The sequence below is a fragment of the Anomaloglossus baeobatrachus genome, chromosome 2, assembly GCF_048569485.1.
Source record: "Anomaloglossus baeobatrachus isolate aAnoBae1 chromosome 2, aAnoBae1.hap1, whole genome shotgun sequence".
NCBI classification, from domain to species: Eukaryota; Metazoa; Chordata; class Amphibia; order Anura; family Aromobatidae; genus Anomaloglossus; species Anomaloglossus baeobatrachus.
Window position 1 is genome coordinate 793,800,115 of NC_134354.1, and position 13,631 is coordinate 793,813,745.

The 13,631-nt window shown below is 50.6% G+C and overlaps 1 protein-coding gene across 1 annotated transcript; it reads right to left on the minus strand.

The window, feature by feature from the left end:
• Nucleotides 1-675: 675 nt before the first annotated feature.
• LOC142290095 (ecto-ADP-ribosyltransferase 5-like) lies at nucleotides 676-4,286 on the minus strand. Its single transcript, XM_075334030.1, has 3 exons — nucleotides 3,602-4,286; nucleotides 893-946; nucleotides 676-755 (listed from the first exon to the last, which is right to left on the minus strand). The coding sequence occupies exons 1-3, from the start codon at nucleotides 4,245-4,247 to the stop codon at nucleotides 676-678; spliced, it is 780 nt and encodes a 259-aa protein (XP_075190145.1). The 5' UTR covers nucleotides 4,248-4,286.
• Between the last annotated feature and the right edge of the window lie 9,345 nt (nucleotides 4,287-13,631).

The following is a 13,631-nucleotide window of genomic DNA, read 5'->3' on the forward strand; positions in this document are numbered from 1 at the left end:
ATATAGGGGGCAGTATTATAGTACTTATATTCTTGTACATAGGGGGCAGTATTATAGTAGTTATATTCTTGTATATAGGGGCAGTATTATAGCAGTTATATTCTTGTACATAGGGGCAGTATTATAGTAGTTATATTCTTGTACATAGGGGGCAGTATTATAGTAGTTATATTCTTGTATATAGGGAGCAGTATTATAGTAGTTATATTGTTGTATATAGGGGCAGTATTATAGTAGTTATATTGTTGTATATAGGGGCAGTATTATAGTAGTTATATTCTTGTACATAGGGGGCAGTATTATAGTAGTTATATTCTTGTATATAGGGAGCAGTATTATAGTAGTTATATTGTTGTATATAGGGGCAGTATTATAGTAGTTATATTCTTGTACATAGGAGCAGTATTATAGTAGTTATATTCTTGTATATAGGGGCAGTATTATAGTAGTTATATTCTTGTATAAAGGGGCAGTATTATAGCAGTTATATTCTTGTATATAGGAGCAGTATAATAGTAGTTATACTCTTGTACATAGGGGGCAGTATTATAGTAGATATACTCTTGTATATAGGGGCAGTATTATAGCAATTATCTGTAGATTCTCCCTCCTGATTATATATATAATACACTGTTGGCCTTTGTATGGCGGTTGCTTCTTGTCGTATATCGTGCATTATAATGTAACCACATCCAGGAGGAGACACATGATGAGACCGCAGTAGATGAGGCTGTTGAGTATGCTGGCGGCGGAAGCTGCAGAAATAAATATATATGTAAATTATTAGTTGCAGGTGTCCTCAAATACAGAATAAGATAAATCAGCCGAGGCCCGGTCTATTATTACACAGTGCGCTGTTATGTAACGGTACATTGCATTGTGCGGCGCTCACCTGCAGCGTTCATGCATTTGTGCACAGATCGGGCGGATCGTTTGGAGCTTTCACCTGGAGAAATAAATCCAGACAATATAAGTAAATGCAGGATATATCACTGAGACGCAAACAGGTAAAGGTGTAGACTGATTCTGCACCGGCCACTAACAGCTGCACAATCCCGCCGTGCAGCAGACACCGGGCGGCGGTTTTATCCGGCTCGTCAGTTTTATAATGTTTCTTACTGAATCACTTTATTTTCCTGAACTTTCAATTTAATGCAATAGAATCTTAACCAATCAGCGATGTCCGGGCTGTATCTGAGCTCCTCCCACTCCAGGACTCGCTGACCTCCAGCACCGGCCGGACCCGCCCCCGAGGAACGTGTGTGATGTCATCACCCGATGTGCGGAGATCCGGGACCAGACCCCAAAAAATAATTTTTGTGACATAATTCTTGCATAAAGCGGCTTTTAATATCGCATTTTTATTCAACTTAAATTATGAGTAAATATTAATGACGGAATAATGAGAGAGGTTTTCAGTCATTTTTCTTCCTTTTTGCGCAGTGAAGTTTCCTCCAGGTCATTAGTATTCGGTGGCATTGCCCTTACACTGTGTGACTTGGGGGAAACATTTTGGATCCTTCCAGAAGCTTCTCACAATAGTTGGTGGAATTTGGGCGATTCCTCCTGACAGATCTGGTGTAGCTGAGACATGTTTGGAGGTCGCCGCTTGCTCCGGCCTTTTCACCTTTGCCCATAAATTGTCCATAGGATTGAGATCAGGGCTTTGTGATGGCCACTGCAAAACATTGACTGTTCTCCTTAAGCCGCTTTGTAACCAGTTTGACAGTAGCTGCGGGTTATTGTCCATTTGGAAGACCCATTTCTGCCCAAGCTGTAAGTTCCTGGCTGATGTCTTGAGATGTTCTTCAGTATGGCCACATAATCTTCTCTCCTCATGATGCCATCTAATTTGTGAAGTCCCAGTCCCTCCTGCAGCAAAACACCCCACAACATGAAGCTGCCGCCGTGTGTCACAGTTGGGATGGTTCTTAGGCTTCAAAGCTTCTCCCTTTTTCCTCAAAATGTAACAATGGTCATTATGGCCAAACAGCTCAATGTTAGTTAATTCAGACCACAGGACGTCTCCAGAAATAAAGGTCTTTGTTCCTGTTGCATTTGTAAACAATAATCTGTTTTTTTCTATATCTTTTGGAGTAATGGCTTCTTCCTGGCAGAGCGGCCTTTCAGCCCATGTTCATACAGTACTCGTGTCACTGTGGATAATGACACAATCTTACCAGCTTCCACCAGCATCTTCACAAGGTGTTTTACTTTTGTTCTTGGGTTGATCTGTACATGTCTGACCAAAGCTCACTCACCTCTGGTGCACAGGATCCAGCTCCTTCCTGAGCGGTATGAGGGCCGGACATTCTCATCTTGTTTGTACTTGTGTATAATTGTTTGTACAGATGAATGAGGCACCTTCAGGAATCTGGAAATTACTCCCAAGGATGAACCAGACTTGTGCAAGTCCACAATTCTCCTCCTGAGATCTTGGCTGCTTTCTTTTGACTTTCCCATGATGCTGCACAAAGAAGCCGTGTGTTTCAGGTGTGCATTGCAATACATCCACAGGTGTGTCTCTAATTAACTCAGATGTTGCCAATAAACCTATCAGAAGCTTCCAAAGACATGACATTATCATATGGGTGGTCCCAGATTGTTTAAAGGCATAGTTCTCTTATTGTATGGAAACGTCACTGTCCAGAAAGTAATAAAAATGCCAGAAAACATTCTCTGTCTCTCATTATTCTGGGATTTGGCAAATAGAATAATTTTGGTTCCTAATTGAGCGAAAACGGGAAATATTTATCCTGATTTCATGTCAGATAGTGAGAAAAACCTGCAGATGTGTCTGTATAGAGAGTGGAGGGAAAAACCTTCAGATGTGTCTATACAGAGAGCAGAGGGAAAAACCTGCAGACGTGTCTGTACAGAGAGCGAAAGGAAAAACCTGCAGATGTGTCTGTATAGAGAGTGGAGGGAAAAACCTTCAGATGTGTCTATACAGAGAGCAGAGGGAAAAACCTGCAGATGTGTCTGTATAGAGAGCAGAGGAAAAAACCTGCAGATGTGTCTGTATAGAGAGAGGAGGAAAAAAAACCTGCAGATGTGTCTGTATAGAGAGCGGAGGGAAAAACCTGCAGATGTGTCTATATAGAGAGCGGAGGAAAAAACCTGCAGATGTGTCTGTATAGAGAGAGGAGGAAAAAAAACCTGCAGATGTGTCTGTATAGAGAGCGGAGGGAAAAACCTGCAGATGTGTCTATATAGAAAGTGGAGGGAAAAACCTGCAGATGTGTCTATATAGAGAGATACCACCGCCATGGAGGCACAGAGCTGTGGTGCAGTGCCAGATACCACCGCCATGCAGGCACAGAGCTGTGGAGCTGTGCCACATACCACCGCCATGCAGGCACAGAGCTGTGGTGCTGTGCCACATACCACCGCCATGCAGGCACAGAGCTGTGGTGCTGTACCAGATACCACCGCCATTCAGGCACAGAGCTGTGGTGCTGTACCAGATACCACCGCCATTCAGGCACAGAGCTGTGGTGCTGTGCCACATACCACCGCCATGCAGGCACAGAGCTGTGCTGCTGTACCAGATACCACCGCCATGCAGGCACAGAGCTGTGGTGCTGAAGGCCGTACCTACCGTTAATGTAGGCACAGTTAAAATTGCTGCAGAATTTTCTTGTCGTTTGAAGTTCAAAGTCAAACTCCGATCCAACATTCCCTGGAGTAAGAGTGAACACCTCGTAGCCCGGGACCAGGACCTCCTGTTCATCGGTGAATGGTGAAAAGTCTTGAATATTGACCCCAGGATAGTTTCTGATGATTAACAGTGACTCATTGCCCATGACCGTTGCTTGATCCTTATCTAACGATGTGTATAAGAAGTGGCCAACCTTGACGTTGATGCTTCCATTTGGTGGTGGCACCTTGAGATGTTCATCAGTTCCACTGTAGACGGTCTGCCGATTGTACAGGTCACTCTCAGACAGGAGCTGAAGGGCCGAGGTGACGTAAAAGTGGAGCCTCTTGAAGCCGAAGTCGTCCATGTAACTGTTGTAGGACTTTCCTGCCGATTTCACCGCGTTGTTGAAGTCTGTCCTGATGAAGCTCGTGTAGGTCAGTAGAGCGATCCCGTGATCATCTTTAAATCCTGGTGGAAGCTTGGCCTTTATTTCGTTCTTCCTGGTCATCCATATGTTACTGGCTTCTTCCCAGGCTCTTTTCAGTTTCTTATTTTTCCTGTTCTCAGCATCAAATACGTTATTTTGGTCCAATCTTCTTTCCATTTCTCTTCTGCATCCCAAGTATTGGTCATCGAATGCTTGCTCTGCTCGGTCAAAGGCTTCAACCACAACATCTTTCTAGAAAAACATGAACATCAGTAAGAAAAATGTTAGTCTGTGTAGTCCAGAAGCAACGACAACCTAAGGAAGACTGAAGAGCAAACTAAACAAGTTCTTAGTTGAATTGGAGACCCAAGAACATTTATATCGAAGAGCGTCGATCTACAAAGTAGGGCTGGGAAAGGTAGATTGACCACAGGGACTTAGGTTGGAGACTAGTCCCATGGACAAAACAGATGCAACTTCTATGAAGCCCACTTGGGCCACAAAAGCAGGTTTTCCCTATTTTATCTCCTCCTTGGTGGATGAAACCTTGGAGGTATAATGTCCACCGGCTCCGGAACATTGAACACAAGGAAGGCGGAAAGCCACTTGATATCTTTCTCGTAAACAGTTATTGGGAAGGTGATGAGATAAGTATTGGGTCTGCATTGGTCACATTATCCAGGACTTTGAGGTCTAGGTGTACAGTAATGGACCACCATAATTAAAAGGGAAAGTGTCACAGAGACTGGTTACTTCTTCCTGGTCTGTACATGTGGTGGACAATGGACAGAAGTTCTAAGTAGGTCCACACTGTCATAGTAGGGTGTGTCCAACCTAAATAAAGAAGCCAAAAGGGCGCCCCCGATACACATTCCTCCTGAGATGTACAACATATCACACGGTCATCAGATAAGGACTAAGATGATACCCCCAATGTCTGGAGAAGAGGAAAAGAAGAAGTTCTAGAGAATGGAGATACAAAGACCTGTGCGAGGCCAAGAAGAGGACATGAAAGCTCCGGATGCTTGTAAAGAAACGTTATAATCTGGAGATAAACAATAACTCGTTCATAAGAGTGAATGTCGTAATATGGTGTTTGTGCGGCGTTTTCTGTCTTGTGCCTGGATCTTGCTAGAAAAAGTGTGCGGGGGAGGGGCGGGGGGTTTTGAGGTAAAGGAGACAAAAGGTTTTATAGTCTCCATCCGTTACTGTCTTCAACTTCCTGAAGACGATTTGTTTCTCATTTCCTTAATCTCATTTATATCATCTACAGGCCCCCTCCCCACACGCATCATCTACAGACCCCCCTCCCCACACGTATCATCTACAGGCCCCCTCCCCACACGTATCATCTACAGACCCCCCTCCCCACACCTATTATCTACAGGCCCCCTCCCCACACGTATCATCTACAGGCCCCCCTCCCCACACGCATCATCTACAGACCCCCCTCCCCACACCTATTATCTACAGGCCCCCTCCCCACACGTATCATCTACAGGCCCCCTCCCCACACGTATCATCTACAGACCCCCTCCCCACACGCATCATCTACACACCCCCTCCCCACACGTATCATCTACACACCCCCTCCCCACACGTATCATCTACAGATCCCCTCCCCACACGTATCATCTACAGACCCCTCCCCACACGTATCATCTACAGGTCCCCTCCCCACACGCATCATCTACAGACCCCCCTCCCCACACGTATCATCTACAGACCCCTCCCCACACGTATCATCTACAGGTCCCCTCCCCACACGCATCATCTACAGACCCCCCTCCCCACACGCATCATCTACAGACCCCCCTCCCCACACCTATTATCTACAGGCCCCCTCCCCACACGTATCATCTACAGGCCCCCTCCCCACACGTATCATCTACAGACCCCCTCCCCACACGCATCATCTACACACCCCCTCCCCACACGTATCATCTACACACCCCCTCCCCACACGTATCATCTACAGATCCCCTCCCCACACGTATCATCTACAGACCCCTCCCCACACGTATCATCTACAGGCCCCCTCCCCACACGCATCATCTACAGACCCCCCTCCCCACACGTATCATCTACAGGCCCCCTCCCCACACGTATCATCTACAGACCCCCCTCCCCACACCTATTATCTACAGGCCCCCTCCCCACACGTATCATCTACAGGCCCCCCTCCCCACACGCATCATCTACAGACCCCCCTCCCCACACCTATTATCTACAGGCCCCCTCCCCACACGTATCATCTACAGGCCCCCTCCCCACACGTATCATCTACAGACCCCCTCCCCACACGCATCATCTACACACCCCCTCCCCACACGTATCATCTACACACCCCCTCCCCACACGTATCATCTACAGATCCCCTCCCCACACGTATCATCTACAGGCCCCCTCCCCACACGTATCATCTACAGGCCCCCTCCCCACACGCATCATCTACAGACCCCCCTCCCCACACGTATCATCTACAGGCCCCCTCCCCACACGTATCATCTACAGACCCCCCTCCCCACACCTATTATCTACAGGCCCCCTCCCCACACGTATCATCTACAGGCCCCCCTCCCCACACGCATCATCTACAGACCCCCCTCCCCACACCTATTATCTACAGGCCCCCTCCCCACACGTATCATCTACAGGCCCCCTCCCCACACGTATCATCTACAGACCCCCTCCCCACACGCATCATCTACACACCCCCTCCCCACACGTATCATCTACACACCCCCTCCCCACACGTATCATCTACAGATCCCCTCCCCACACGTATCATCTACAGACCCCTCCCCACACGTATCATCTACAGGTCCCCTCCCCACACGTATCATCTACAGGCCCCCTCCCCACACGTATCATCTACACACCCCCTCCCCACACGTATCATCTACAGGCCCCCTCCCCACACGTATCATCTACAGGCCCCCTCCCCACACGTATCATCTACAGGTCCCCTCCCCACACGTATCATCTACAGACCCCCTCTCCACACGTATCATCTACAGGCCCCCTCCCCACACGTATCATCTACAGGCCCCCTCCCCACACGTATCATCTACACACCCCCTCCCCACACGTATCATCTACAGGCCCCCTCCCCACACGTATCATCTACAGGCCCCCTCCCCACACGTATCATCTACAGGTCCCCTCCCCACACGTATCATCTACAGACCCCCTCCCCACACGTATCATCTACACACCCCCTCCCCACACGTATCATCTACAGACCCCCTCCCCACATGTATCATCTACAGGCCCCCTCCCCACATGTATCATCTACAGACCCCCTCCCCACACGTATCATCTACAGACCCCCTCCACACACATCATCTACAGACCCCCTCCCCACACGTATCATCTACAGGCCCCCTCCCCACACGTATCATCTACAGGCCCCCTCCCCACACGTATCATCTACAGGCCCCCTCCCCACACGTATCATCTACAGGCCCCCTCCCCACACGTATCATCTACATCCCCCCTCCCCACACGTATCATCACCAGACCCCCTCCCCACACGCATCATCTAGAGACGCCCTCCCCACACACATCATCTGCAGACCCCCTCCCCACACGCATCATCTGCAGACCCCCTCCCCACACGCATCATCTGCAGACCCCCTCCCCACACGCATCATCTGCAGACCCCCTCCCCACACACATCATCTAGAGACGCCCTCCCCACACGTATCATCTACAGACCCCCTCCCTACACGTATCATCTAGAGACGCCCTCCCCACACACATCATCTGCAGACCCCCTCCCCACACGTATCATCTACAGGCCCCCTCCCCACACGCATCATCTACAGGCCCCCTCCCCACACGTATCATCTACAGGCCCCCTCCCCACACGTATCATCTACAGGCCCCCTCCCCACACGCATCATCTACAGGCCCCCTCCCCACACGCATCATCTACAGGCCCCCTCCCCACACGTATCATCTACAGACCCCCTCCCCACACGTATCATCTAGAGATGCCCTCCCCACACGTATCATCTACAGACCCCCTCCCCACACGCATCATCTACACACACCCTCCCCACACGCATCATCTACACCCCCCTCCCCACACTCATCATCTACACACCCCCTCCCCACACGTATCATCTACAGGCCCTCTCCCCACACGTATCATCTACAGGCCCTCTCCCCACACGTATCATCTACACACCCCCTCCCCACACGTATCATCTACAGGCCCCCTCCCCACACGTATCATCTACAGGCCCCCTCCCCACACGTATCATCTACAGGCCCCCTCCCCACACGCATCATCTACAGGCCCCCTCCCCACACGTATCATCTACAGGCCCCCTCCCCACACGTATCATCTACACACCCCCTCCCCACACGTATCATCTACAGGCCCCCTCCCCACACGTATCATCTACAGGCCCCCTCCCCACACGTATCATCTACAGGTCCCCTCCCCACACGTATCATCTACAGACCCCCTCCCCACACGTATCATCTACACACCCCCTCCCCACACGTATCATCTACAGACCCCCTCCCCACATGTATCATCTACAGGCCCCCTCCCCACATGTATCATCTACAGACCCCCTCCCCACACGTATCATCTACAGACCCCCTCCACACACATCATCTACAGACCCCCTCCCCACACGTATCATCTACAGGCCCCCTCCCCACACGTATCATCTACAGGCCCCCTCCCCACACGTATCATCTACAGGCCCCCTCCCCACACGTATCATCTACAGGCCCCCTCCCCACACGTATCATCTACATCCCCCCTCCCCACACGTATCATCACCAGACCCCCTCCCCACACGCATCATCTAGAGACGCCCTCCCCACACACATCATCTGCAGACCCCCTCCCCACACGCATCATCTGCAGACCCCCTCCCCACACGCATCATCTGCAGACCCCCTCCCCACACGCATCATCTGCAGACCCCCTCCCCACACACATCATCTAGAGACGCCCTCCCCACACGTATCATCTACAGACCCCCTCCCTACACGTATCATCTAGAGACGCCCTCCCCACACACATCATCTGCAGACCCCCTCCCCACACGTATCATCTACAGGCCCCCTCCCCACACGCATCATCTACAGGCCCCCTCCCCACACGTATCATCTACAGGCCCCCTCCCCACACGTATCATCTACAGGCCCCCTCCCCACACGCATCATCTACAGGCCCCCTCCCCACACGCATCATCTACAGGCCCCCTCCCCACACGTATCATCTACAGACCCCCTCCCCACACGTATCATCTAGAGATGCCCTCCCCACACGTATCATCTACAGACCCCCTCCCCACACGCATCATCTACACACACCCTCCCCACACGCATCATCTACACCCCCCTCCCCACACTCATCATCTACACACCCCCTCCCCACACGTATCATCTACAGGCCCTCTCCCCACACGTATCATCTACAGGCCCTCTCCCCACACGTATCATCTACACACCCCCTCCCCACACGTATCATCTACAGGCCCCCTCCCCACACGTATCATCTACAGGCCCCCTCCCCACACGTATCATCTACAGGCCCCCTCCCCACACGCATCATCTACAGGCCCCCTCCCCACACGTATCATCTACACACCCCCTCCCCTCACGTATCATCTACAGGCCCCCTCCCCACATGTATCATCTACAGGCCCCCTCCCCACACGTATCATCTACAGGCCCCCTCCCCACACGCATCATCTACAGGCCCCCTCCCCACACGTATCATCTACAGACCCCCTCCCCACACGTATCATCTAGAGACGCCCTCCCCACACGTATCATCTACAGGCCCCCTCCCCACACGTATCATCTACAGACCCCCTCCCCACACGTATCATCTACAGACCCCCTCCCCACACGTATCATCTAGAGATGCCCTCCCCACACGTATCATCTACAGACCCCCTCCCCACACGTATCATCTACAGACCCCCTCCCCACACGTATCATCTACACACACCCTCCCCACACGTATCATCTACAGGCCCCCTCCCCACACGTATCATCTACAGACCCCCTCCCCACACGTGTCATCTACAGACCCCCTCCCCACACGTATCATCTACAGACCCCCTCCCCACACGTATCATCTACAGACCCCCTCCCCACACGTATCATCTACAGACCCCCTCCCCACACGTATCATCTACAGGCCCCCTCCCCACACGTATCATCTACAGACCCCCTCCCCACACGTATCATCTACAGACCCCCTCCCCACACGTATCATCTACAGACCCCCTCCCCACACGTATCATCTACAGACCCCCTCCCCACACGTATCATCTACAGACCCCCTCCCCACACGTATCATCTACAGACCCCCTCCCCACACGTATCATCTGAGAGTGCGAGGTACTGAAGTAAAGGGAGGCGACTGAAGATAAGTGTGGCATAGTTTTAACACAATCTCATAGTGGTGATAACTGTAACTGTTTAATTTCATTAGGGATTTGTTGTCTGTGTTTGTCTGGGGTACTGTGAAAAAGCAAAAAAAAAAAAAAAAAAGTGTGTCTAGTGATTTAGTCAGTAGTATTAGCCACACCTGTTTCTAGAAGCTTCTAGTAGCTTCTAGTAGTCCTTGTAGAACTATATAAACCAGCCAGAGCAAGCGAGGTGCTGAGAGTGCGAGGTACTGAAGTAAAGGGAGGCGACTGAAGATAAGTGTGGCATAGTTTTAACACAATCTCATAGTGGTGATAACTGTAACTGTTTAAGAAGAGAAGAGTCGCCGTAAGCTGATCGATTGCTGGGACTTGCCGGGTCTCGCTGTTTGAGGACATCGCAAAACCGCGCGCCGGACTTTCGCCTGTCATACGCTACATCAGCATTATGGAAGAGAAGAAAATCCACATGGTCACCTGCAACACATGCTACATGTTTACGGATCTGCCGCACAAAAAATCCAACTTCACCTGTCAAAAGTGCAAACTTGTTGCCCTCTTAGAGGAAAAGGTGCGGGGACTGGAAGAAAGAATAGCAACGCTGAAGCTAATTAAAGAACATGAGGACTTCTTGGACGAGGCAGAAGCAACAATTCAGGATATGGAAAGTGAGAAAAGCTTCAGAACACATACAGAGGCTGAAAAGTGGGCACATGTGACCAAAAGAAGCCAGCGGATCAAGTGGTCGGCACCACCCACACAGCTTAGCAACCAATATGAAGCCCTCATGCTGGAGAAGGAAAATGGCACAGCTCAGGATGATACCGTCTCTACAGGAGAAGACACAGGATCATCAAAAGAAGTTACTTTGTCAACAAAAGCAGAAACAAAAGACACTCAAAAACACTCAGGAGCAAAATGCAGTGCATCCAGAAAGAAAAGAAGAGTGGTAGTTATGGGCGACTCACTACTAAGAGGCACGGAGGCAACTATCTGCAGGCCGGACATAACCGCACGAGAAGTATGCTGCCTCCCTGGAGCAAAAATCAAGGATGTGGCCAACAGGATACCAACTATCCTCGGATCCAAGGACGAATACCCGTTCCTATTGATACATGTAGGAACAAACGACACGGCAAGAAATGATCTACCAACTATTTGTGAAGACTTTGAAATTCTGGGGAAGAAAATTAAGGAACGGAACGTACATGTTGTTTTCTCATCAATCCTCCCAGTCGATGGCCATGGTGTCAGAAGATGGAATAGGATACTAGATTTGAACAACTGGCTACGACGGTGGTGCAGGCAGCAAGGATTTGGATTCTTGGACCATGGAGTGAATTACCTCTACGATGGACTTCTCGCAAGAGACGGGATACACCTCACAAAACCTGGGAAACACACGTTCAGCAGAAGACTTGCCACACTCATCAGGAGGGCTTTAAACTAGAAGAAGAGGGGATGGGAGAAAAAACAGCAGACAAGAACATGCAGCAGAAGGACAAACTAATCAAGGATACTAGATGCCGTAAAGAGGACCCAAGACAGGGTAATCAGAAGGAAGCTAAGAAAAGGGGAGCAAAACTTCTGTCCTGCATGCAGACCAATGCAAGAAGCCTGACCAATAAGATGGAGGAACTGGAGCTGGTAATGTATGAGGAGAAATACGACATAGTAGGAATAACTGAGACATGGTTAGATGATAGTTATGACTGGGCGGCTAACCTGCAAGGATATGAATTGTTTAGGAGGGATCGTAAAAAAAGGAAAGGGGGTGGAGTCTGTCTATATATAAAGTCCAGGGGGTGGAGTCTGTCTATATATAAAGTCCAGGGGGTGGAGTCTGTCTATATATAAAGTCCAGGGGGTGGAGTCTGTCTATATATAAAGTCCAGGGGGTGGAGTCTGTCTATATATAAAGTCCAGTTTAAAGCCCAGACTAAGAGAAGATATTCAAGAGGGAAATGAAGAGGTGGAGTCTCTATGGGTGGAGATACAAGGAGGGAAAACTAATAAAATCCTCATAGGGGTTTGTTATAAGCCACCAAATATAACAGAAACCACTGAAAATGTATTATTGAAACAAATAGACAAAGCAGCAAATCACAATGAGGTGATTATTATGGGGGACTTCAATTACCCCGATATAGACTGGGAAACTGAAACCTGCGTATCTCAGAAAGGAAACCGGTTTCTGTCAGTAACTAAGGATAATTATCTGTCCCAACTTGTGCCGGACCCAACTAGAGGGGCAGCCCTTCTGGAGGCCGGATAGAGGGGCAGCCCTTCTGGAGGCCGGATAGAGGGACAGCCCTTCTGGAGGCCGGATAGAGGGACAGCCCTTCTGGAGGCCGGATAGAGGGACAGCCCTTCTGGAGGCCGGATAGAGGGACAGCCCTTCTGGAGGCCGGATAGAGGGACAGCCCTTCTGGAGGCCGGATAGAGGGACAGCCCTTCTGGAGGTCAGATAGAGGGACAGCCCTTCTGGAGGCCAGATAGAGGGACAGCCCTTCTGGAGGCCGGATAGAGGGACAGCCCTTCTGGAGGCCGGATAGAGGGACAGCCCTTCTGGAGGCCGGATAGAGGGACAGCCCTTCTGGAGGCCGGATAGAGGGGCAGCCCTTCTGGAGGCCGGATAGAGGGACAGCCCTTCTGGAGGCCGGATAGAGGGACAGCCCTTCTGGAGGCCGGATAGAGGGACAGCCCTTCTGGAGGCCGGATAGAGGGACAGCCCTTCTGGAGGCCGGATAGAGGGACAGCCCTTCTGGAGGCCGGATAGAGGTGCAGCCCTTCTGGAGGCCGGATAGAGGGACAGCCCTTCTGGAGGCCGGATAGAGGGACAGCCCTTCTGGAGGCCGGATAGAGGGACAGCCCTTCTGGAGGCCGGATAGAGGGACAGCCCTTCTGGAGGCCGGATAGAGGGGCAGCCCTTCTGGAGGCCGGATAGAGGGGCAGCCCTTCTGGAGGCCGGATAGAGGGACAGCCCTTCTGGAGGCCGGATAGAGGGGCAGCCCTTCTGGAGGCCGGATAGAGGGGCAGCCCTTCTGGACTTAATTTTAAGCAACAGGCCAGATAGAATAACAGACGTACGAGTGGATGGGCACCTAGGGAATAGTGACCACAATATAATACAATTCCACTTGTCCCTCAG

What these genes read in the sequence shown, in the direction of transcription:
- LOC142290095 (XM_075334030.1), bottom strand. Translation starts at nt 4,247, where the DNA reads ATGGAAAGAAGATTGGACCAAAATAACGTATTTGATGCTGAGAACAGG. An exon ending in TAACTGTGCCTACATTAACG is followed by an intron (nt 947 to 3,601) that starts GTAGGTACGGCC and finishes TTATTTCTCCAG; the next exon opens with GTGAAAGCTCCAAACGATCC. An exon ending in CAAATGCATGAACGCTGCAG is followed by an intron (nt 756 to 892) that starts GTGAGCGCCGCA and finishes TTATTTCTGCAG; the next exon opens with CTTCCGCCGCCAGCATACTC.